The 27,081-nt window shown below is 39.9% G+C and overlaps 1 protein-coding gene across 1 annotated transcript in view; it reads right to left on the bottom strand.

Moving 5' to 3' along the window:
* MBP (myelin basic protein) overlaps positions 1-27,081 on the bottom strand; it is a 123,589-nt gene that overhangs the window by 8,228 nt on the left and 88,280 nt on the right. Inside the window, exon 4 of the mRNA XM_010577941.1 lies at positions 12,765-13,195. Within this exon, the coding sequence (XP_010576243.1) occupies positions 12,765-13,195 (431 nt within the window). The remainder of the gene's footprint in view (positions 1-12,764; positions 13,196-27,081) is intronic.

The following is a 27,081-nucleotide window of genomic DNA, read 5'->3' on the forward strand; positions in this document are numbered from 1 at the left end:
CAATGATGCTATAAGCATCATGCGGATACAAAAAATTTTCATTGGCCTCTAAAGTGAAATGGAAATCCATAGTGAGACAGTAGTTCACATAAGCACTTCCCGAGTAGCACAAAGTGAGTGACTGTGAAACACTATGAATAGTTATGAAAACAAAGTAGATTTAAAATCACACACAGAAAAACATTGATCAACTTGCCAGGGAAAAAGCTTAGTCTGACTGTTGGAGCAGGAGTCCTGACTCATGAGCGGTTTGGTGATTTTTGACAAGTAAGTTAATATCTATAGAACAGATTTTCAAAGGTTTGAAGAGTCTTTTTGCACTTTGAGTGAAGTCTCGTGACAGCAGTAGTTTTCAGAATGACCCTGACCGCCTCAAGCTATTACTACTGAAAATGGCTGTGCAGAGATTTACACGTTCTAAGACTCTTGAATAAAAGGTCCCATGAAACCGTCTGGTGTTACTGCTCAAAGCTGCTACATGGAAGCTTTATTTTTAAGTGAACGGCGTCAGATCTTGTGATCTTATGTGAATGAAATGGATTTATATTATGTTGGATCATAAAAAATGAGATGAAATACCCATCTTCATGAGTGGCCTTCTAGGTTATGTAATTCTGAGGAGAAATGAAATTCAGATATATTGTTTAGAAGATGAATTTCCTTAGGATAAAATATGAGCCAATGCAGAGAACTTCAGCTGGTATTTATCAGCATCGTTTTTCGCATGCTGATGATATGTAGAGATTTACTGTTTAAAAACCAAGAGTTTCTGAATTTTATTGGATCTGTGAGATTTCTGGTGTCAGGCAGGCAGTCTTGCTTACACTTCTGCGGCAGGTTCTACTTTGTCACTAGTTCCAGTGTTGCCAAAACAGCCTCTGCTGTCGTGATTAGGGAGAGGGAGCCAGGAAGGCATCGATGCGTGTTTAGAACAAGTTACTTGAGCCATGTGCTTGACTTTTTAAGCTACATTCAAATGAAGATCGCTTTGCCTCTGGAACCAGCTGACTGCCATGTCTTTGGGATAAATACCATGATAAATACTGTGCTGGTGCAGATCTGAACGTCCGTCTTTAGCAGCAGGAACTAGTTGCTTTCTAACTGCAAAACCATTGCAGTACGTGAAGCAGAAAACTCCAAAATCAGATTTGATTGCATGTAGCCTGTAACTCCGCATTGGGCTATGGCTTGCCACCAGGCAGTTATCCCAGAAAAGGTGGGATAATAGGTTTTTACAGTTTAGATGAGGTTGAATTTCCTGATCAATTTTTAGGTGCTAATAATTAGGCTTATTGAAAAGCTTATCATGTAGTAGATACAAACTTTCTTCTGTCTGCAGTGCCAAATGTGAGCACAGTCCTTTTAAAGCTTATTGGGTAGTAGCAAGTCTGAAGCCATTTTTAATGGTGGTTCTCTATGAGATTAATACCAGGGTTTTCCCAGTGTTACAAATACAGTGCTTTCCTTTCATGTTATCACCAGCAAGCTTCATCTGTGGTCAGAATCTCCCATGTTATTCTCAATTTGTGGCAGTTAATCATGTTTCCCTTTAATTTATTGTTAGAATTACTCTTCCACCTGTAGTTTGTTCTTTCAATTTTTGGACTGGGGCGGGGAGGCAAAATCCAGTGTTTTTTTCTGAGATTGCTCACGTCCATGATTCATGACAATCGTTTCCTTCAGAAGAGTAACAACTGATATCTATAGGTGTTAAAAGTTAAGTTTGGATGGATTCAGGCAATGTTTTGCTGAATGAAAGAGGAAAGAAATCTGGTTTATCTTGCTAGCATGGTCTATGGAGGTGGTGTTTAATAATTGGACTTTTTCAAATGAGCTGATCTAGTCATTGCACATTTCACTAATACATTCAGAAACCACCGTTTATCTTTAAATATGCTTTAAGTACTCGGGGGAAAAGAAGCATTAACCTTAAAGCCTAATAGGAGTACAGCAGAGCAACTGTGTTTTAGGAAAAAGTGACATTTACTTGTTTCTTTGCGTTCTGGGTCTCTATCGCCCGGCAGCTGCAGCGAGCTCTCCCCACACCTCTTGTAATGTTGTCATGAATTTCAGTCTTGGGAGCGTTGCCAATAAAAGGCAAGCTTGGCTTCCACATCTATATGTTATGAAATGTACTTGCAAGTATAATCTTCAATTCAGAGCCCTTGGGTACTGTTTGTGAATTTGGAAACAGAGGTGCTTCTGTTTGTGCCCTTAAAAAAAATAAAATTAACAAAATTACAACCTCTAGGGTAACTGAATAGTTTGTAGTCATGAGCAGCCTTTCTTTCAAAAAAAATAGGACAGAGGAGAACACTCAGGTTTTCACTGTTCCCAGTTAACTTTTTGTTTGACCTTAGTCAAGGATCCCTACAAGTCAACTGTGCTGTACATCCAAAAAAGCCAAAAAGGGAACATTCCTTAATCTGAATAATCTTAATTAGAAAATGTTTGCCAGTACTGCAAGTTTAAGCAGTATCTGGGAGATCCCGTGACACAGATGCAGCTTCTCTGTGAAAATAATAGCTTTCAGGATTAATAATCTAAGAACACTCTTTAAAAGGTATGTAAAATACCCACAGTTATTCTGTAATGGGGAGGGATTCAATATTGGAATCCTTTGCAGCTCTTTCTGGTGATGCACAGGAAAGTTGCTCTGTTTTCACTGTGCCACCTACCTTATGTATTTTGGCCACTAAGGCAAAAGAAGAAGAGAGAGTAAGTTTCAATGTAGTGCAAAGTAAACATACAGGTATTTTAAGTCTTAAAAGGAGCTATGCATTGGCACTGCATTCCCTGTGTTAGCCATGTACTTTCACATCGAACTAATTAAATGTACTGGCCCAGCCTGTATTAATATTTTGAAAGAGCTGCTGGAAAAAAAATTGCCATTTCTCTAACACAGTAACAAGAATCCATACGTAATTCAGTATGTGCTTGGTTTTGGGGTTTGTGCAAGATTATTACATTTCCAATTGAGGTGAAGATATCCGAGTATATGCTCTTCAGTGTTCAGAGACAGCAGGCTTGACCAAGTCTCTTGGTATTTTCTGTGGCACTTAATAACGGTTAAGGGGTGTTACTGTCTGTACCGTAACTCTACAGGAGACTAGAGAAGAGGGTTCTTGTGGTTTTTGATAAATGCAGTGGGCATTTCTGGTTTGTACGTTTGGACACCGTCTCTGATAATCCAGGTTTGCGATCATACATGCATCTGACTTGAGATGTGGTAGGATTGGGGGGATTAAATTCATTTTCATGTAAACAGAATTGCAGTAATGTATTCTTATGTGTCCTATTTGATTTTGTTTTCAGATTTGATGCAGAAGTGTAAAAAATGTGGTTTAGCAGTAGCAGATTTTTTTAGTGGTATTTCATGGGATCCCATGAAATACATACCTGACTTTGCTTGGTATAAACATGGTATGTTAGATCTTGCAACTCATACTCATTAAGAGGGACTTTTAAATGCGTATTATAAGCTCTCACTGAGAGCTCTCATCCTCCACAAGAGGATTGCTTATAACTAAAGATCGCATATACACATAAATACAAACTTAAAGCTCTAATTCCCAATCAGTAGATGATACGCATTAGTGACAATAATAGTATTAAGATATTTTTGGAGTACTGAATTTATAGGTTTTCCAATACCTTTCAGTATCATTATTAGGTATTTTGTTGCCTACTTTACGATGTGAAATGAAAATCTGAAGAACATCAGATGTCATTTCTGTAATGGCAAAATCCAAATACATATGAAATGTAGAAATAGCTGATTTAAAATGCAATCAAACCAAGTATTTTTGACATTAGTAAGAATGAAAAACAACGGACATTTTCACAGGTTCAGTGTGTTTAACAGTTTCCAGTGGGTTGTCCTCATAAGAAACCTAATGAGCCACTGAGTGGGAATTTAAAATAAATGATAGAAAATCTACAAATTTCAAATTGATATCGGTACGAAAAGTACCTTTAGATTGCCTTAGAAAGCCAAACTGTTCCACAACCTACAGGATGTAATGCTTAACCCCCACTAAGAAATTTGCAACCATACTGGTAGACTAAAATTATCCTTTAAGCGTTAAGTGATGAATACTGCTTGTGCTGGTTTGTGGGAAGAGCAAAATGAAAGAGCAACAGGCAGTTTGTAAGACCACTGCTAATTCTGTGTTGTCCTTGAAATGGACATCGAATCCAAACTCTTAAGTATAATTCCTACCCAGGTTTGAATTGCTGTAGTTAGTACCATTTCAAAACAGTATTCCAAACAGGAATTGGGCTGCACCCTCTCAGTGAACATATAGACTATTTATTTTTTTTTTTAAACAAGAGGAAATTTATTATATACTGTTTGACTAGAGCAATCATGGGAAATTTGACAGGCGCTTGTATACAGAAATTGCTTCACCTCGGGGTTCGGAGGTGCTCTGTACGTGGGGTTTTGCGTTCCTGGGTGTAGCTGACACTGCATCAGAACCTTCCAGCGCTGTTACCCAGCGTCTTGTCCAGCAGTGATGGAATATAGAACACATGTAATGTGAGGATCTATTTCTCCATGCTTACTCTAGTAGTAATATACCTACTGTAAACATGCACTGCGAAACCAGAGCTGTGTTATACTGGTGTTGCTTCCGTTTTCATTCGGGGTACAACCCGAGCTCTAATTTGCAGTTTGTGACGGTGTTTGTTCCAGGCTGTTCACAACTTACTGATCCGTTACAAAAAGTGATGGGAATGCTGACATCTTCCCCACATGCTGGTCTGCTGGTGACATTATGATTAATTGGCTAATTCAGCAGGCTTTTCTAATCACAAAGGATGAACCACACATCGTTGTAATGGTACTGTTAATTTTTACTAATGTGGAGGTTAAAACAGAAATGAATTGACTTGCTCGAAGTTACAGAGGAGAATTGGTAGGAAGAGAGATGTGGAATCCAGGAGATTCTGCCTTCCAGCATTGTGCTGAGACCATCAGTATAATCTTTGTCTAGAAAGAGGTGATGAAGAGGAAGAATTCTTAGCAGAAAGATCGGAGTAAAAAACACGGGAGGAAAGACAAGAGATGGCTCAGAAGTCAGAGACCCAAGGGAGGTGAGAAGAAAGACGGCATGAAGAAGGAAACCATGGAGAACACTGACCATCGAGAGAGGTAAGTGCTAATTGATAATCCAGAACCACATTTCTCCATAACCCTCCTAGTCCTTAGTGATTGGGGTTCCTAAATTAGAAGGTGAGAGGGAAGAATTACTGGAGAAAAAAGAAGAATCAGGACAGTTGTTCAGGATAGTAGTTTGTTTTATGATGGGTCCTGAGTGAGAGACTGGTGCTATCATACCTTGTCCAGTTGATTCTGGTGTTGTGACACTAGATAAATGGTTTCAGGAGCAAAACCCAATGCCTTAATTTACCTTTGCTTTTCTGAAGCATTTTCCTGCCTAGCATTGATCATTTTATGCAAATATTCTTCATGATAGCAGTTCTTTTTATCTGCTTGGACATACTCTCTGGTGCATATTCAGTATTGTCCTCTGTGCTGTTTTATCAAGTTGGCATCAATGACATAGATTAAACCTTGTTGAAATGATCCATCGCAGAAACTGTGTGCAACGCTTTGAGTCTGGGGTGGATTGGTGGTTTTTTTTGAGGATAAGCACTCCAACAAAAAAGAGACTGTGGCTAGTAGGTGTTCTCAAAGGAGTTTCCAGGGTAGCTTCTGCTACCAACAAACTTCACAGCCTTAAGGACTTACTTAACTGTATGTGTCCAAGATATGGAAGGCATCATAGATGAGTAGTCACAATGATAAATTTCTACTGATAGACTGCGTATTTGGTGGAGATGCATCTGTTGCTACAGCAAAAGAATGTAACACTGTATAGCTATTAGTAAGAAAGCAGAAGTTTGTAAAAATTTTAAGATGGCCTGTTGCCTAGTATTTCATATAGTCAAGAAGCTCATAAAATAAACAAGATGATAATTATTTGGAAAACAAAACTATAAATCCAGGTGTACACTATTGCTTTATAGCTGCTGACTAGAAATAAAGAGGAGAAAAATGTTACTACAACCTTAATTTCTTGAAATACACCTTTCATCCCTCAGGTTGCACGCACTCACCCACCCACCAGCTATTTTACCAGTTCTCATCTTCGAAGGCACTGGCCCAATTTTGGTTTTTCTGCCTTTAACAGGTAAGAAAATGACAAGCTAAACCCTTGTACAGGTTGTTAGAAGTACTACTGCCTACATCAACGTAACTTATGGGGAGAGTAAAATAGTAAAGACATAATTAGGCATGGCATGGTTAACAGCTTATTTCTTCAAAACAAATACTACCACTGAGAGGTAAAATTTCCAATAATGTAGTCAGTATAAAATGGGGGGTGGAGGGCAGATGGACCACCCAAAACCTGAAGCTTGTACAGTTTCCAAGGCATGTTAATGGTATGATAGATCAGAAATGGAAAAGTAGATGCATCTCAAGCAGAAGGTGAAACAGAGCTAAGGTTCATCATTCAGTATGTTTATTATAAACATTTTTTAAATCACTTTGTGAGAAATTCAGTAAAAGCACCTGAAAATGGCAGTGGCGTATTTTTTTTTGGTAGCTCAGAAATGAAACCAGCTAACTTCAGAGTGAAATGAGTAACTGAACATGTCGGTCTAACTGGAGACCACTTCAGGAACAAGGCGAGATGTTTTGCATCAGTACACACAATGGAAGCCAGCAATTGTCGCTCATGGTATGCAATGATGGAGGTACAAAACAAGGTCAGTAAAATGCCTACTAACTTTTGCCTCAATTTTCTATTGGGCAGTGTTTACTGTTGTGCAATCTCAAAACAGCCAAAGGACAAAGTCATTAATTTTAGCATTCTAGGATGGGAAGTGCTAAGGATAATGCAGTTCTTCATTTGCAAGAAATTAATATATGTGATAGGAAAAAACCCAATATAACAGATTTTAATATAAAGCCACTTCTCTGCAAATTTATAAATAAGAAGTAAACACAATGAGAAAAATTTAATGTTAGGTAGAGAAAATCCTCATGCTAAATTTTTAATACATCCCTTTGACCTGTATGTGAGTTTTGGGGTTCCTGCTTGTATAAACAAACCACCCCCTCAGGTACATCATAGTAAAATTAAATCCAGACCTTATTCTCAACTGGGCTGCGGTTGAAAAACAGAGGAATTGCTGCAGAACAGCCAAAGCCAATTCCCCCTAGAAAAGCCCAAAGCTGCCATCGCTGCCTCTGCGCTGGGGCCCAGGCAAAGCCCACCCGCGAGGCTGTAACTTCAGCGAGCACCTGAGAGAATCCTTGGAGCTCTTCTTCAGAGCACGCTATTACCTCCCTCTTAAATAAGCATTATATCATACTGGTGGACAGAAGAATCTAGGAACTAGTCTAGCAAAGACTGAAGTGGGAGATACTATTGGAAGTTTAATAAAAAGGGGAGATTTTTTTTTGCTGCAGACTGATTAGAAATGGTGATCTTTAAAATGCTTCAGTTTAATTAGCATTTTAGCCTGCACACATTACTAAATACATCTCTGAATTTAAGAGGCAAAAGACAACCATGTAAAAGGACAGTAAAAACAGTGAAGCGCAAAGGTTTTTCCTGTCCACCTAATCATGATTTTTCTCTTCAACTGCTAATACAGAGCAGCAAGCCCCAACTACTTTGTCCCACTTCTGAATAAACCTTGCCATGCATCTGCTGCTAGGCTGAGCACAAAGCTTCACTAGTACCTTAGCAAAGTTAGTGCTTGCTCTTTCTAAGCATCGCTTAACAGACTCGTCTGACTTCCAAATTCCTCTTAGAGTTTGTAGTAAGTGCTTCAAGCAGTAATTTCCTTGAAAATGCAAGAGATAATTAGTTCCAGGGCATTAAATAATGTGTTAATTATTAAGCATGTATAACATGTATATGGTCATTCGTGTGTTAAATGAACATGTCAAAGTCAATCCTATGTAATGTTGGCTCCTAAGCCTTTCACTTATCACGCACTGTGCGGTACTCACCTGTTGATACTTGCTTGTTTTGTACAGATTACTATTTTTTAAAAAAACGGACAAATCTAAAGCACTCAGAGGCCTACCGTACAAGCTAAATGAGCTTTAATCGAACTGACAGTTCTGATACACGAGTTCATTTTTAGGTCATTCATCACTACCTGCTACAAAAAAGAGAAGCCAGATTCCATTCCCATTATCATGAAGTGAGAACACCAGATTTAGCAGCTTCAGTTATTTAAAACCTAGTCGTTTCCTTACAGAAGGCAAGCTTTATTCATTTCTGTCCAATACAGTGTTATAACTGAATTTTATAGAAGGACATGCAGCCTCTTTTGTGATCTGAAACCCCATCACGTACTATGAAGTAGTTTGTTGCAACTTCTGTTAATGGATTAAAGTATTTAAAACAAATCAAATCATTAGTACACCGATTTTGTGATGTAAACAGTTTAATGAATACATAAAGCACATATAAAGCAAAAGATTAAAACAAAATTATTGTTACAACCACCATAAACTATATAACAAAAATTTTTTACAGGCATACTGCTTGCACAGCAGGTTTTACAAAACAGTGTATTATGAGCAATACCACTCCCTGAAAACTAAGATGTGGAAATAAAAATCACAGTAAGTATTGATTTAAATCACATCATATACTAGTCAGACTAGCATTGATTTAACTACTTCTCAAAGTCTTCGTGGTACTGTAGTATACATTAAAGCTCGCACAAGAAATGTGAATAGAGTTCAAGTGCAAAAAGAAAAAAGATGCCTGGATATTTTGATGAACATATCCATCCATGACATTATTTAAAACTGGCGTGGGTTTGGAACTGCTGTTTCAGAAATGCTGATCCTAAACCCTGGTTCTGCTCAACTTCTGAGAAGAACTTCAGCCCAGTACTCCTCATACCTTGTATCTGTCCGTAGGAAGGGGAAGCCCCGTGTCTGCCTTCTATATTCCTTGCACCCAAACCCATAGATATTGGGAAAGAAATACAGGAGCAAGGCTTCATACAGGCAACAGGAGAACATTACAAGACTGCATAAAAAACTGAAGCAAAATGTCAAAGAAGAATTGATCTAATCTTTCACTAAGTCTGCCCTCAGCCTATTATTTACTGTCACTCACAATATTTTGGTTTGTTGCATGTGTGTCAGAAATGTAGTTTAAAGTTTAGTACGTTAATGCATAATGTTAAACCAGGACAGAAAAGTTCTTGTTTCACAATCCCAACTTTTAGTAAGGGGGGGGGGGGGGAGCCCAAACCAAAAAACCATGAACAAAAGAATTTTAAAAACAAACAATTGCGTAAAAGAAACAAAATAGCACTCAATACATATTGAATACAGGCTAATATCTAGGAGGCACAAGAAAGATTTGATCATTTTAACAAACTTGCTTATATGCTTTACAAATGTTTAGATAAATATTCTATGAAGATTAGAAAGGAAATAATTTATAGTTACACTACTGTCTTGCTTGCTTTCTAAAATGTCTGCACCGCAGTTTCTGTCTGTCACCCTTTTAAAATCATCTTTAATACAATTCAATTTAGGCTGTGCACAACAATAGTTTTGTTTGGAATATTCTACCTTAGAAAAAAATTGTACAAAATTCAAGCTGGTTTTGATTGAGTTTCAGTTACCTAAAATCTTGTTGGGGCAGGGGGAACAACAGCGAATGCAGTTGCTGCCCCTTAGAGGAGAAGGAGTATTTCTGTACATTCCAGTATTTCTATTTTTATTTACTCCCATGGGACTCCCACGCACTCTTTAATTTAACTTCAGAATTCCAGAGTAAGGGAGAACCTGCTCCACAGGAGAAAAGGAGGCCACGAAACAGTCCCTGCTTTGTTCTTACCCCACCTTTCCGTACACAATAGTGAATATTATTCATTAATGTACTTTTCAGCTATGGATGCAAGATGAAAATGCCTCCACAAAGAATTTATAATGTGTTTTGCTTGAATGTCAGCCCTAAATCTGTACAAAGAGCAAGTGTTGTCTTTGCATTCCAGCGCTTGCTGGTGTGGGTAGTTGAGATACATGCTCCCCACTGGGGCACGGGCTAACTGAAAAAGGGAGACTGCAAGAAAGGCAGCTGCAGAATTGCTTTGAAATGCTTCAAAAATTAATCAGAAACAAGTGTGAGCAAACAAACAGCGCAACTCTAGGAACTTTTCAATTTCAAGCCTTTGAAATTCATCCTTTAAGATACTTTTCATGGTTTCTTATTTACCAAAGACCTGTTTACTTAGCGGAGTCTGGAAAACTGCCAAGGGACTTTATTCTGCTCCAACTCATCCATGAGCACCTTCATCACCTGTCAGTACTCTGACACTCTACAAAATTCAGCAAGTGACAACCTATTTAGGTTTTAAGCACAAATAAGACTATTGGCCACCTAGATTTCCTCTGTAAACACACGTATAAATAAGTGACACCACAAGCCTTCCTTGATACAAGAAACCAAAAGGCATTGATTCAAAGGCTAAATAAATAATAATTGAAACAACTGTCTGTGGCACTTGCTCAGTATTTTCCACGCTAAAGCCCTCCTATGATAGAGCTTCCTAGGACATGTTTTCATGCATCAATATTACCATTGCATTAAATAGTGCTAGAGGTGCTTTGGCACTGGAAGTTCTAATGTGACTGACTTTTGCCAAGACGATAAAACTTCTCTGTGCTTCCAGCTGAGATCTGCAAGTCAGGACTCTGTAACATTACAAGTAGTTGTTCTTAAAAAAAAAAAAATAAAAAAAAAATTACTTCAGCTAGGTAAAAAATGTCAGAATTGTCCATAATTCTGTACTGTTTTGCAGACATTTAAGTGCTTCACAATAGCAGTTTACTGAACAGCAACAGAGATAAGACAGATGATATCCTGTCCTCTTATACATAATTATGTAAAGATCTGTAGAGACTCATAGCGATTGTGTTCACACCGAAGGATAAAATACAGACTCTGTACAACTTGCAGCCATTTTTCAGTCACCCCTACTAAAAAGAAGTGAGTTGGTTGGTTTGTTTTATTGCTAAGCAAGAACGTACATACGTCTGTATATCCTGTACGCAGAATCTAAGTTTTTGGTATTGTTTCCTTGGTGTACAAAGAGCATTTCATATAGTATTTTTCATCGAGTCACACAGTATATGAATAAAACAGCAAGAGTTGAGCTAGCCAACCAGGTTCCAGAAAATAGCAGTGTTGGGAACAGTCTGATATTTGCAGTAACAGCAAGAAAAGTGGTTTTCTTCATTCTCACAGCAACTGCTTGTTGCATGTATGAACATTACATACCTACAGAAACAACTGCATTAATTGCTAAATCTTTGTCATGAGCATCACAGGCCCCAGTTTGTAAACGTGAGAAACGAAAAGACCAAAAGACACAGCTTGCTTCCTACTGGCTACCAAGTGTGAGAAGCTTCTGGTTTTAAGTTTCTAGAGCGTTTTTCATCCAGCGGTCTATACACTACAGCTCTTCAGGGAAGGGCTGTTATATACATTGTGCTTCCAAATGCAGAGCTGTGACGTGCATGGACAGCGTGCAGCTGCCATACGATCACAAATCAGTTTTAAACCACAGGCTAGTATGTACCACGTCCCAGTGCAACTCTGTGAGAGAGCCAATCTGGGAAAGCTATACCTGCTAACCCATCCCGGGTCAGCAAGCATCACAGGTTAGAACTACCAAACAGACAGAAAAGGTTGTCAAAGGTTATTGAAAAATTTGGGCCCAGCCAGCAACTATGAGCATTGCTTTTTGCGACACACAACTTGAGCAACTACATCAAACAATATATTCAGCTAAAACAAGGTTTTACAGCCCTACAGTAGTTTCATTCAAATGCTTATGTAAGTGCATGAACACACAAACACAAGACTCCACTTATCATTTACATGGCAAAGGGTGCAGTGAAAATATCTTAAAACTTTGCCACTCGAGCAATAGTGAACTAACATGCCATCTGCGTAACATCAGAGGAGGCGGGTTAATCCTGGAAAAGGAAAGAGTTCAAGCAATATCCTTTCATCAATACCTTGTTTTTCAATTCATAATGAGGAAATGGCTTGTTACACAGTTTCTAGCATGAAATACTTGGAATATAAATCTTCACTTCTCGCCAGGATAAAGCAGTTGGGACTATTTTGTACACCTGGGATTCGGGATAATAATCTGCCAAGCCATCTCCTCAGCAATGCTATCAACTGACCTTAAAACACACTCTTGCACAAGCAGGCTGAGAATCTGGTCACAGTTCTTTTTCTTACATCTATTTCCAAGTCTGTCTCTCAGTTAGTGCCAAACTATCTAGAGATTGTCTTGCATTTAGTGCTGTCATCCAGCTACGTTTTGCAAACATTTAAGAACAATGCACAAAAGCAGACTGAAGTTTCTCTAAATGGCACAGCGTACAAATGCATACAACGCACCACGTTAAATGTTCATAAAAATTGCTCTCAGTAATGTTTCTAGACCCACTTGGATTTCTAATACTCCTTGTTACTACCCAGAATAGCTCCTCGTTTCCCAGATCTATGCTTTTGTTGTTGTTGTTTTCAGTTTAAAGCCAAGCATTAAATTACACATCTGCAAGTACCGTCTTGCTGGCTAAGTCAACTCTTGCATTATAGCAGTTACACCTTCCTTTTAGTCCCACCCTTCCTGTTTAATTGTACTTTATTTTGCTGTAGCTGTGCAGTTCTCTATTCCTCAGAGCTCACCTTGCCCGAGCCCCGCCGGGGAACGTGTCTTTCACCTCCAAAGAATCTGCCCAGCGAGTCAAGTAGACCCGAGTCTCTGTGCCTTGGAGATCCATGTCTAGCATGGTCTGTAGTGCTCGCAGATGCCATTTTTGATCCGTGCCGGAAAGAGGAGCGTTTTTGTGAAGCCATCAAATCCGAATTCTCTGAAGCTGCTGCACTGTCCTCTTGGATGGTCTGTAGCTCGTCTGACTCCGAGGGCCGATCTTTGAAGGTGTTGTCTTCTCTTCCTGGGGCATCTCGGGAAAAGAGGCGGATCAAGTGGGGGCGACCAGTCGTGTCAGCTGGGTTGGCCTCAGGCCAGGCATTCTTCGGGTCTGCTGTGCCTTTGGAGTCTGTCACCGCTGGGCTCTTCGTGGAGGTCCCATTGTTCTGGTTCACATCTGCCTCTCCTGCAAACAACAAGGATGAGATATGAATACAGGCCTGTGAAAAACAGCCCTGGAACAATGCTGCTTTCTTTCCCTTGCCTTGAGATGCTCATTTCATACAAAACCCGTAATATGTGCAGTTGTAATGAAACTATGTTCTCTACCAGCCTTTAAGAACATTGAGCTATCTTGGAACCGAAACCGGGATGATGTTCTCACACAAAATTTGCAGTAGTTCTAGGTTGGTTTGTTTAATTAAATGTTCCTTGTAAATAGATTGATAGGTTGTTCAAAGCATAACTGAAACTAACTTTTACATGGAAGGCTTCGTGATGAGGAGGCTTTCAGTGAACAATCGGAATTCCCGTACTTTACCCGGAGGACCGCAACTCTAAACCATACCGTTTTTCCTCCAAAACAGGGGGGGAAAAAAAAAAAAATTAAAGTGACAATACAGGACCGGGCCTTCTCAAGTGAACGTTCCCTCTCCACAATGTCAGAGCTTTTGTACCTGAAGGTTTTGTCCCGATTTGGAATCCCTCACCGTAACTTCAATAGCGATCAAACAAGTGTCACGAGGGGAGGTTTTTTTCACTATTTTAAATTGTCCTCACTTCAAAAAGGCAGAGAACACTAAACTGCCATTTCTGTTGGCCTCCCATGACAGTTTTTCTCCACGTATGATCCTAGCACTCAGCGTATGATGTCGCAGCGCTAATGCTGAAGGCCCAGAGCAAAACCGTCCGATTTGCATTTAGTGCTTGTGAGAAGCGACAAAAACAATTATCAGAAACCAGTGAGCTTTTTGCCAAGAAAGGTGCAAGACGCGCCTCTGTGGTGTAAGTAGGTGAAATGTCTGCTGCCTTCTCCACAGTTGTGTTCTGACACACGCAGAAAAATATCTGAAAAGAATCAGCTGCAGCACACACTTAACCTGTAGTAGCTCCTTCTATCACTGACAAAAACATTTATGGAGGTTTTTATAGTCTATACCATTATTCCTACTGTTATGAAGGAAACTGCACCCACTGAGGAAAATGTCTTGTCTCCAAGGAACAGCGAAAGAATATTAGTAGGTCATTGCTTGAGAAGCAACTTTCAGAGCAGACACCTCCCACATAGTCACTCTGTGTCAGAAACGTTTTTTGGAGTTAACTGGGCTCAGAATCTCAGAAATAAGTTACAGTTAGTCATATGTTACCTCTAAGGTTTTCTAATTACCTCATTATGTCTCCATTTGATTTGGTCCTTGTTCCCATGGGAGGGATAGGATCTGGCACATACTGCTATTTTTTCAAAGTACTCTGGGCTCAAGTACTTTGCTGATTCACCAGAGCAATTTTAGACTTGACACAGTCATTTCATATGATTTCGCCCACCCACAGGGCACTAAAGAAACCTTTTCTCAGGCTGAGAGTAATTCAGAAATAATTTTATGGATAACGACACAAGACAGTAATGTTGGCTTCTGAAAATATATACCGGTACTTAGGTTACAATTTGTTGTAATCATTCTGCTACAGTTTTTCATATAAAAACGTAACGTGCAGTTTTGCTGTGCAGCTTTTTTTTCTTTTTTTCTTCTGTGGAAACTACCTAGAAAATGTTGGGGAACTTCAAGAACGTTTTCTTTGGTTAAAACATCTGAAAGTTTTTCTCAGGAATACAGCCATTTAACCAATGCTAATTGTCACAGAAGACCTCATAAGTGGGGAAAAGGAAAATACTTGCTGGCAACTTTGGGATTTGGGTTTTCATGAAAAGATACTTTCAAACTTACTAGAAACTATTAAAGTCCCTAAATTACTTTCTTAATCGAACGAAAGAGAAAGTAACTAACATGGAAATATGACACATTCTAAAACTGCAAAACATTTTAAATAGCAACTCTAAGCCTAGATTCTATACCATAATACAAATCCATTCAAGGACAGAAGAAGAAAAACAAACAAAAGAGCTATTGTATTTACTTAAATGCATTAACAAAACACCAGAGCATCTGCATACTAATATTTTTTACAACAGTTGTTCTTTGTGTCACTGAATACGGGTATTGGTAAGCAACAAAGAAGGGTATTTGTGCCACAAAAGTAGCTTCTCCTAATGCATACGCAGTGAGCTATAAAGTATAAATCTTTCTGTATGCTTTATTTCAGTAATGAAAGCACACATTTCAGTTTTCCTCTAGATTTTCTGCATGCTTAAGTCTTCTCTAATATTTACAAACATATAACAGAGATATTGTTAATAGTTGAGCTAACTAATCAAAGTCTTCAAGTGCATTTGGAGAGACAGATCACTTTAATAATGTCTTAAGGATATCAAGAATTAATGGAGCATGTAAACATATGCTTATTTGTTCATTTAAAAACAAATATTTAGACTTCTCCTATTAAAACTCATTATAAATGCTGTGCATATGATACTGATATTATTTTCTTTTTTTCTCCCTGGAAGAAGCAGCTCTCTTGTTAAAACAGAGTACCTTTCTTGTACCATATCACTTGTACAAGAGAAAGCTGCCCAGGGAGGAAGAAGTCTTTGGGCATTTTTTTTTTTAAACCCTTGTAAAACGGGTTAAAAAGAGTAAGTACAGCAGAATGCATTGCCATAGGCATTACCAGAAGGCTATTAAAGTGTCGTCTATTTATATTTAAGTGAATAAAGTCATTGAAAGCTGCGCAAGTGAGAGCATGAGAGCAGCACATCCTTGCGTTAGCCCAAAAGCAGCAGGAGGGAGCCAGACGCCGAGCAAGGATTTGGCAGTCCAGGCGCAGCCGAGGACCGCTCCCGAAGGCAACGCCACCTTTCCACTTCCCCTCGCTCCACGCAGCTCTGGAACCTGCTGCTGGCACAATTTTCCCTGTGCATGTTGGTCAGAGTGAACAAAGCCAGTTGTTCCCTGTATACACAGGGACTTCCCAAAATGAAGGAATATAGAGGGACCAAAAATTCGGAACAGTGTGTTAATGAAACAAAACAGAAATTCGAAGGGTGTTTTCAATGAAACAATATTAAATCCAACCCCCCAGTGCCTTTAATAGGAGTTAGGCGACATATAAGTATTTTCAAAACCACTGTGCCTTACTGCTCAATTTGACATTAATAGTTTATCCCATTTCTTGAGAATCAAAATAACACTTTTACGTAAGCCTCTAACTAGCTGGGACCTCTCAGCCCCATGGTTCAAACAGCTACTGTCAAGACCATGGAAACCTGTTTCATACAAAGTACAATCTCTGACGGAGAGTCCTTGGATACAAATACCGTTCTCGGGGATCACTTGGTAGAGCTGCTCTACGGTAGTCCCTCCCTGTGTATATAGAAGTCTGTAGTCTTCCATACAGACGACACGCTGGCTGTTAAACTAAGAGTTTTAATGTGTTAAGTACAAAAAAAAAAAAAAAATTACAAGTTTTTCATCTCCTCCCACTCCTTTTCAGTCTTGCTTTCTTGCAGATACTTGTAATTCCTCTCACATTCTTATTGCTGCTCCCTCTACAAATGTTGTAAAATAAATGAGGAAAATGAAGCTGATAAAAGCTGAAGCATATTCCCCTACTTTGGCTTCTCAAGAGAGGCTTAGTTCAACAGTCACAGCATATTGAAAATACTGATTGTAATAATACACAACAGCAGCTTAAATATTTGTACAAAATCTTAAGAATTATTTACTTGTTACAAACACCAGAAAGTACATTAATCATTTGTAACACCAAACTTTTAATATATTTCATTGTAACTACAGATTGTTGTGACTGATTTCTAATTTCCTTTTTCTTGGCCCTCTTTTCTCAGGGTATGAAGATGAAAATTATATTACTTAACTTTGGGACCTTTTGAAGCTAAAATAGAAGTTGATTAAGTCATATATATTTACAAAGCAGTGCTCTTCAGTATATGAAATATAATGTGTATTTGTCCTTTTTTACTGTTTTGGTCCTATCTCTTCTGTAAGAAAACAACTGGATAGTTAAACATAATGCAGTACAGTTCTCAATTCTGAGTCAACTATATTTCAGTAAGTTTACTGAAATGCTGATAATAAAATATTAAGTAAAACATCTGGAATTTTGTACTGACTTACCTGGTTTTAGTGACTTGAAGAACAAAAGGTTACACCTAAAAATTACTCAGCTTTGTAACACCTAAGACTTCGACATCTTCAGTAAGCTGTAATAGTAAGGCATATGTGCAATGTATTAGTTTGCCTTGCATTATTTAAGAGGTTGAAAACCACTATTCTGGAACATGTGGCTTCCAGTAACATTTGTGGTAATATCAAGACATTTGAAAGAACTAAAAGGACAGAAAAAGCACGTCCATCATCACTATGTATAAGCTGCAGTTGAGGATGTCTGGGTTCCAACCGCGTTAAAATAACCCTTTCCCAACATTTTGCCTTTCCTTTTTATGCAGTTAAGTTCTCTAGAAAAAGGACCTTAAGGAATTGTTTTGCAGGAAGTATAGCCTAAAGGCACCACTGGGAGCCCTAATTCAACTCTGTCTTTGCATACTGTTACGAAGCCACACACTTCCATTTTTCCTGCACTACCACACACCTCACTTCAAACTCGAGTAGGTGGGACAACGGAGCTTTGGATGTGCATGTCAACGAGGACTCTGACATGCAGCAGTCATTACACACTGTGACCTACTGCAAGAGCCAGGATCAAATAAAATCAGGCCAATTTAACAATTTCCTTGGAAAAAGGATCTAATTACTTAGTGCTCAGCTGTATCCAAGGCAAGTGTAGCAAAACCTGTTCGTCCTGCAGGCGGGTGCAGGTCATCTGCCAGAAACAGCAAGGCCAGTCCTGGCTTCCAGCCAGAGCTCTACCGCTGGAGATGTCACCAAGGAGCGCTGCACGGCTTAGCATGCTGTGGGAACACCCTCTGATCAGACTAGAAGGAGAAAAGGGGATGAGAGAATGGGTGCAAACCAGTAAACTGGTGCAGAGAAAGGTTCACCAAACAAGGCTATGGATCTCCTGAAAACACAGGCGTTATCTGATCAAAATCCTTGCGGCGGTTCCACTCTTTCCCTTGGGCACCAGTGAGAGGTACAATCCAGCTCCTGGTTCAGCCTTTTACTGCAGCACAGCTCACGGAAGAATGGCGTGTCTACAGCCATTAGGCTTTACTACCTAAGTATTTGGGGAGAAGGAGGAAGAAACTATGCCTGCATTGTTAAATCTGAACCGCAAAGCTTGATTTACCCTCATTATGCTAAGACAGTGCAGACAAAAAATGGCTCTCAGCCTAACTTCACTTAATATGGTTAGAAGGCAATATGCCATCAGACATTCCACTTCACAGATCTAATTACTGGGTTTGTCTGATGCTTGTCAAACTGTTGGAAATCAATTTTGAACAAATATTTCTGTTTGGAATAGATGGCATGCAGCATAATTGCGAAACAAACAGTTGGTCATAGCTCTGAACACAACTAGAACCGATCTGCGGGTGCATTTAGCCTTTACGCAAACACCTTTCCCCGTTTGCTAGCAGAATGAATGCAGAAGGAAATGTCAGTATGCCTCATAATACAGGTTCACAGGAGTTTTACACTCCTACTGCAGTTAGCTGAGAGACTGCTTCCATTACAGCTCACTCTCCTCCCTCCCTCCTTGCCAAAGCTTGTCACTTTTAGGGAAAAAATTGCCCCCAAAGGCAAACTTTCTCTATAGCTTCAGAATAACTGAAGGAAGAATATTTTTCTGCACAAGAAACTCAGCTTTTCCTATGGGCTAATCAAGCTGTAGACCAAACCACCACAAAAATGAGAAGCCATCTACTAAGCATAACATGCACTCCTTTGACCTTCCTCCCTCAATGCATACATTAGACGTTATAGAGCGTATAAGGCTCTTACCAGACAAGAAGCAAAGGTTGTGAAGGTGTTTCCATTCCACTGATGACTTGAGTACACTTCTACACTGATCTGACGAAGCAGTGAATAAGGGGTCTGCTGTGGCACAATTTTCCTTACAATAAACCTTACTACTAAAAATAGAGTAAAAAGTGGAAAACCCCACCTGGCCCAGGTTCTTAAATACCTGTTACTACAGAGTTGTATTTACTTCTATTGAACTAATTTGCATAGAAGACCAAGTTTAGTTCCGTACTACATCTTGGGTCAATAAAGACCACTGCACTGGCTAAGCCTGCTGAAAAGGACTGCACTGCTGCTGGTAAAGGCACAACACATTTTTAGAGCTGGCATTTAGACTGCATTGTTGTGGCCAGATGAATGGAACTTCCACTTAAAATTTTACAACAAGAGTCCAACGAATGCTGCGTTCTCTGAATCCCTTGATGCCATGTGGAATACCAGTTCTTAGCCATTCTCTGCAGGCAGCATTATGCCCTGAGAGCTGCTGCCAGATTGAAAACCAATAGGTCAAATAGGATCTACTCATTCTAGACCTTTGCTAATACCCAAGTCTTGGCACAGCTCTTTTCAGACTCACGAAAGATCTCATCTCTCCAAGCCCTCCCTGGCCCTCTGCCACTAAAGAACAGCCCTCAAGGAATCAGAGCTTAGCCTTGCAGCAGAGCTCACACGAAAACACAAAAAGGTTTTGATGGAGAGAAGGGAAGTGGCAGTTCGCATCCTATTATGGAAATTAAACCTGTCTTTACAGGTTTAGCAGGAGGAAGGAGTGACACTATATGTCTATAGTATTTATGCTCATATTTTGAAGGAGATAAATATTGGATTCACTCAGGTAGAACAGGAATATATACTTTTTAGCACAAAACTATGCTGTAGGAAAAAAAAAAAATGGAAAATTGCATAGGAGAATGCCAATTCTTTCAGATACTAATTACTACAGTATGAAGAAATCAGTGGAATTCCTCTCACTTCATTTCTGATAATACCCTAAAATGTATTCCAGATCTGCTGAAAAAAAACCTCAAACATTTGGCATCAATTCACAAGTAGCTGTTTTACTAGGGAAGAGACCCAGTAAAATCTGTCTTGAAATGACTAGCAACCTTCTTTCCAAGGGGCCAGTCAATGAAAAAGTTGCTAGCTGCCAAAGGTGTCTGTAACACTAGTGCTATTCTTTTGACACTGGGATGAATAAACCTTCCAAGCTGACTTGACAGTTTCTTCTCAGTTCCCTCAGCGTACCAGACAGTAGGTCTTGTTATCACCCTGAGACATACCATTTTCAGGACTTCCCTCAGCTACGTGAAAGATAATTCTCAGAGCTCAGGAAGAAGAGCTGGAAGAATCTACCCATGAAGTAGTTTATCCTGAAGGTTGCCAATATGAGAGAAGTGATCTGCCAGAAACATTCTTTACTACATACAGTCACTGTTGATCTGTGTAAGAATAATCAAAATCATCAACCCCCTGCTTGGGGGACAAGAAAGGACTTCTACATTTTAAGTACTGGGCCTAGCATACGCATTGTTTGTACAAGCAGTACCAGTTTGCATGGGTCCCACAGAATCTGGTTAAAATAAATACACTTCTTTCAATATGGCAGCAACTGTTTCAAGGTCATATTTATACTGAGGCAAACTGTAAAATTGCATGCAACACGACCAGTAAATTATGTCCTTTAACAGCAGTATCATCTGCTTTCCTAAGTTTGCCTCTTTCATTTCAGGGGCCCAATGCTTAAAAGCTAGATGATGAACACAACACAGAAGTCAATACATATTTATTTCATCTATAATAGTAGTGCTGGATTATGAAGTGATATACAGTAAGAAGTATTAATTTTGCAAGTTCCTGAGGATAATCAACAGCTTGGTGGGTTTTTTTTTTTCCGTTCCCCTAAATTCTGCTAGACTTCACTTTGTCTGGGACAGCGTTTAATATCTAACTGTGAACCATTGGTTGTTACAAGAGTACTGGTCTCAAGATAAACACATCCCTAAAGCATCGCTCCGCAGTAAAGCTAACAAAGGTGAATTTGTCACTTAACAGCCTTTGGAAGAGGAATCCCTGTAACAGGTGGTACTGGCGCTGTGGGGAATTGTTGCTGCGGTATCTCTTTTGGTAGGGTAACTATACTGACTTTTTCAACATACCTGGTAAAACCATGACACAACCAATCAATGAGCAGGTGAAAACACACAAGAATGTGACATCTAGCTGGAATGGTGACACTCTAATAAACATGCCTAAGTCCTATCTCCTGAATTAGCAAACAGCACATCATTTTTAGTTTCGCTGACAATTTTATGATTTGAAAGGGTTGGTTCTATGAAACAAATATAAAAATAAAAACTAAAAACACGCTGTATATTCATTACAGCTTGTGTTCAGCATTATTGTTCCACTGAAGGCAACTAGGTTTTACAGTATCACTGTGTAAAAAGTAGTAATACTATCCGAGTCAGAGATTTTTGATATACCATCATTGGTCCTCTTGCCGGAAAACTTTTCTGTATCGTCAGGCTTTTCAGCAAGGCACACATAACTCCTAGCATCTGCATGTCAGAGACGTGAAAACACTTGCAGTCTGTAATAACCCAATGTTGTAGTCTGTGCCCAAAGTCTGGATATTAACAGGAAGCACAGTGTGGTTACTGTGGGCCGAAATGCGTTAACATCCCGTTACCCGCTGTGCGGGGCTGCTCTCTGGGAGCCAGGTTTTGGACTTGATGGAGGAAAAACAACATCACACCTTCCCCAAACTTGTACACCCTATATCATTTATGTCTTTGAGTATCCTCTTTCCTCTCTGTTCTTACTGAAGACACTTAGCCCTTCACACAGATGCTCAATTAAAGTAGCAAAATTAGTAGTGGCAGCAGCTGAAATAGCCATGTTCATTCTGGCCATGTCAAAGGAAAGAGATCGAGCATTTCAAACCATAGGAACTGTAGCAGTAATTGCATACCAACTCTGTGCATTCTCCTGTTACAGATCACGCTGAAGCTTAAAACCAGAGGTACAACAGACCTTTTTTTCTTAAACCTATTCTAAAAGTCACACCAGATTCACCATGCAAGATATTAGCTGGGGGCATTAAGTTACACATTGTCTTTCACTGAGCTTAATTTCCTCCTCTTCCCCTGTTCTAATGGGGTTTTATAGTACAGGCTATATATGTATTTCTGCAACTCAGTGATGCATCTTTGTAAGAAATTACCAGTTACTCCTAACTTTTGAGGTCTTGCAGAAAAGTCTTCTACTGAGCCATCTGCTGCCTTTACCCAACTGCATTGACCAGCTACATGTAAAGAAAGCCACCGATCTGGGAATACACGGCACAAACCATAGCAAAAAGAAAACGGCTCTGGACTTTGTTATTTACCTCATGGGTGTGTGAAGGTGGTGTATGCTTGTGAGCATATTTTAAGTAAAGAAATATGCCAGTAAAAAGAGGCATTCAAGAAAGTTAAAAATATCCCCCGTGGGAAAACAACTTTTGATCTCAAGGTTGTAATTAAAACCAATCCACTTGATCGCACTCTGCCTGTTTTCATAGTTGCTCACTTGGTTATCTGTGCCGCTGATTTACAATGAAGAGCCGAAACGAAGCCCACACGGTGGCCTAGCATTGCAAAGGAATGCAGCAGTGTAGGCCTGGCTCGCGGCCTCTCTCTCTTGTTTTCCAGAACTTCAGGCATTGCCTCCATTTGCTGAGGGTTACAAAGGAGAGTACAGAAAACAAAAAAGCCTGTGGTTGAAACCAGTGGGACTTGCTATGGCAGAAATTTGGAATCTATGAGAAGCATGTGGCAATTCTCCACACAGCCCGCAGAGAGTTTTTTAAAAACTTAACCAAAGAATTTTATCCACCCACAAGTTTCTAAGAAAAATGTTCCTTTGTGTTACTAGAACATATAGGTTTGTTTTAATCTTGAGTATCTCACAAAGCATCCTGCCACAGCAAAGTGAGCTGGGGCATCATTTGTCAGAAATAATTTCATGTACTTGAAGAGGAAAAATTAAATCACCTGTTTGATCCATCAGCATTTGTCTTCTTTAAAAATTGTGCAACTGACTCGTGTTAAACAAAGACTGCTTGATTATTCATCTCTGCTAGTCACATTCAGCCTGAATAATTGTCAGGCTGCAAAACCTGTACATATCCCGCCCACTCCCAAAGTAATAGCACAACAAAATGACTAGCACTTAATCAGATTTCGCAACAACTTCCACTATCTCTTCCACATCAGTCATGTTTTTCTGAAAAATAACCTGTTCCTGTCAGTGCAACTGAATATGCAAGATTACACTTACATTTCTTCCATAACACCATAAAGAAAAGGGGCCTTAAAATCAGCAGAAAAAAAAATGCTGGTCAAACAAGTGAGGTGAGGACAGTGACTGAACCAGCTGGTTCAAAAGCAGTTGCTCAGAGCATGATAAGCAGCACAAAAAACCAGCTGTAGAATATTTTCTGTTAAAACACATCATGCAGCCTCTGCAAAAGAGGGCTTGATAACACTGCTGTTTTGTCTTGACCAGGGGCTTAGTGTCTGAGTGGTGGATTTTTATTTAGGAGGTATAAACTGCAGAATAAAATACAGTTGTAATAAGTTAACCAAATACGCTAACTTTAAGAAACACACTTTGATTGTGACCACAGGGAAAATATTTACAGCTACAAACCCCTACTTATATGAACTAGGTTTTACTCCTACAGAATAATACTGTTCATGTGTGTTAAGTTTTCCTGAGACCAACTACCTAAACATAACCCAAACAAAACACTTCACAGTAGTGAATATAGCCTATAGTACTGTATATGAGTTCTTCATATGTTAAAAAAAAAGAGAATATGAATGCTTGTAACTCTCCCCAAAATAATGCACTGATGTGCTGTTTTGGGGACATAACTTCGAAGTTTGATTTCCAAGACAGCTTTGTATAGAGCAGGTGCAGGGAAAAAGCAAACTACAGGAATGAGGCAGTCAGAGAGAACAGCACGCAATCCAAGCTGGGTATTTGGTAGCTGTGAATTACCTGCAGGATGCTGTAATCAATATGCCTGAAATTTTCATGCATTCTTCAGGTGTACATTGCTGTATCTCTGGATTTCTCTATTTTTCCATGTTAATGTATTCTGAACTGAAGCTTTAAATAGCCCACTTGATCTCAGGGAGTCACCATCATTATGGAATTCGCAGTGAGGTACTACTTTGGTAGTTTTTAGAAGAAATTTTTTTCTAGAAAATTCCAAGATACACTACAGTCCTATAAATGACACAGTCGGAGTACGAAGTACATATTTGCTAACATTTCTAAAAATATCTGAAATACCTGGGCACAAATGAGCCTGTAGATCGTTGCACTCTTGCACATGTAAAACAAAATTGAAGATCTGGCTCTAAAGAAGCTGACAAAAAAAATACTCAAAAAAAGCCCAAAAATGGCTGTAGAGATGTTCAAGGCTGCCTAAATTGCAGTTCTCTACAGCTAGAACAAGTCCACAACTGTTAGACGCTGTATCGGTCTGACATTATTTTCACTTTGGAATTAATTTTCACCTTACAGCTGTGGTGAAAGGTTAGAGGAGCAAAAGAGAGCAGGAGTTTCTTCCCATTGCACAGAGTTTGCTCACAGAGCTCGTCACGTTTCCAAAACTGATGGACTACTCTAAAAAGATGTAAGCAGCTCTGTGCCCTGTGGGAGGCAGAAACCCAGGTGGTGACCCACAGCTCCCACCCACTCTGCCCACAATACCGACAGCGAGAGCAGCTCCCTGGCCCGTGAGGATGCAGAGGCCCGTGTTGTGGACCCCCATCTCCAGCTGTGTCCAGGAGGTAGAGGATGCGAGTACCTCCGGGTCCTGGGGCAATGCAACAACCAGGTCGTGACTCACACCTCCAGCTCAACCCAAGATATTAGCAGTGGAAGCAAGAGGGGACAAGAGCCACACCATCAGCTGCACCCATGAGGTGGAAGACGCGAGCAGAGGAACCAGGTCATGAGCCTTCAGGAAGCAGAGGACCAGGTCGTGAGCTTTACCACCAGTTCAAGATGCTGGCCATGAGAGAAGATCCCTGTCCGATATGGACGCTGTGCGTAGCAGTCATCTGCAGCTAAAGCTCTGCCTTCGGTATGGACAGCGAGAAAATAATTCTGCCTAAAAGATCAGCAGCTAACTGCAAATTTTAAAAACACAGTAAATGCTTCGCAGATGTGTCACTTCAGGGATGTTCAGCATTTCAGATTTTAGTTTTTGTCTGCCTGACAATGCTTACTCAAAGCAGATTTTTAAATGTATTCATATAATAATACGGGATTCTAGAGGTTGACAGTCAAAATCATCACTCTGAACTCTGGAGATAAACCCAAAAGCCAGGTTACTCAGAGGACAAATTCCACATGCCATATCCAAAGCCATGTACAGAACTCCCCACACACACCCGAGCACATTTATGACAAGGATGCTCCCAGGGCACAAACTCCCAAGGCTGCGTTTGGCCGGTTCTCGCTGTTTAAAATCTCTCTGCGGGCCCTGGCACAAGGAGCACAGCACCCAAAGATGATGCATCCTGCTGACTACCATGAAGGGAGGGAACAGGATTTTTGCCACCGTGCTCTGTCTCGCTTGTCAAAACAGCTTTGTCTGGAAGCTGCGTAATGGAGGATGTCAGCACAGACCTAGGAACAGAGCCATGTAATTGCTGTGGCAGAACGAGCAGAGGGTATAAAAATATTGTAATGCATGCAATAAACAGTGGGTAGTTAAGTTAAACTATTAGCAAAAATTATTTCAAGTCCTTTGTATTTTTATAATCTATACAACTAAAAACCAAAGAGTTTTAGAGGTAGTTTGGATCATACAGCAATGATAAACAATTCAAAGCCTTCCCAGTGATTTCCTCAGTGAAGAAATTTGATACCCCAAGAAATATTTTTCAGAAGGGAACTCCAATATATGCCTGAACAATTGATATGAGATTTGATTTAAACATATGCCTGCCTGGCAAAAAAAAGACACATTAGGAGGAAACCGTATCTCCACAATTTATCATAGGGTTTACAGGAGGCCGCATCTTCATAATAGCCTCGAGCACAGTCCTAAAACCAGAAGCAGGAAGCCAAGCAGGAAGTTCCCGCAAATACAACAATGAATACAAAGGACTAAAGCAGTCTGCACTGACTGAACTGGCACAGGGTCTTACAGCAGGGAGATTATTCCACAGAAAGAATATGAAATATTGGCAGAGAGCTGAGAATAAGATGTTTGGAAGAAAGATACCAGAAAGAAAGAGATGAGTGTTTCTTTTGATAATGAAGAGGTTAATGAGAAACATGAACTCGGATATTTAGAGCCAGATACAAATCACCTTGTCTGTCTATCCTGCAAGCAATGGCCAGCATTTAGCAGGGAATAAAGAAACATGTTACAAGAAGCCACATGGAAAGACTGTACACTCCACGGTGAACCACAGAATCCACAGCCTTAAATTTCTGAATATAAGTCTTCCAGCCCTGAAGGCAAGGACAGTATTTGCACTTCCAATTTGTCACACCATCCTGCTGCTCTCCCATGTCAAGCACCGTCTCCCTCTCTGGCCCCCCACCAGCTGCCAGTCCTTCCTCCCACCTCCTCCTCTTCACCAGGCTCCTGGACCAAAGCTGCTGTCCAAACCACTCCGCGTGCTGCCTACCCCACTCCCACAAACTCCACCTCCACAAACATCGGGATCCCTCACCACACTGCTGCAGGCTTTAGCGGGCTTCTTCTGGACCAAATGCCAGATTACCTCTGCACAGCAATTCACCTCTGAAATCTCTCCTGGTCGTAAAGCCCACCTGCCCAATACCAGGCAGAGCTGTCAGAAGCCAGTACAAATAGACAACACATACTCCCTTCTAAATCAATTACAAGAGTCACAAGATTAAAGTGCTACCTCTCCTAACTTAACACTGTCATATGCTCAAAACCCACGTACATCTTACGATACTGGGAGTTAAC

The sequence above is a fragment of the Haliaeetus leucocephalus genome, unplaced genomic scaffold (genome assembly GCF_000737465.1).
Source record: "Haliaeetus leucocephalus isolate CR32 unplaced genomic scaffold, Haliaeetus_leucocephalus-4.0 Scaffold587, whole genome shotgun sequence".
Classification (NCBI taxonomy): Eukaryota; Metazoa; Chordata; class Aves; order Accipitriformes; family Accipitridae; genus Haliaeetus; species Haliaeetus leucocephalus.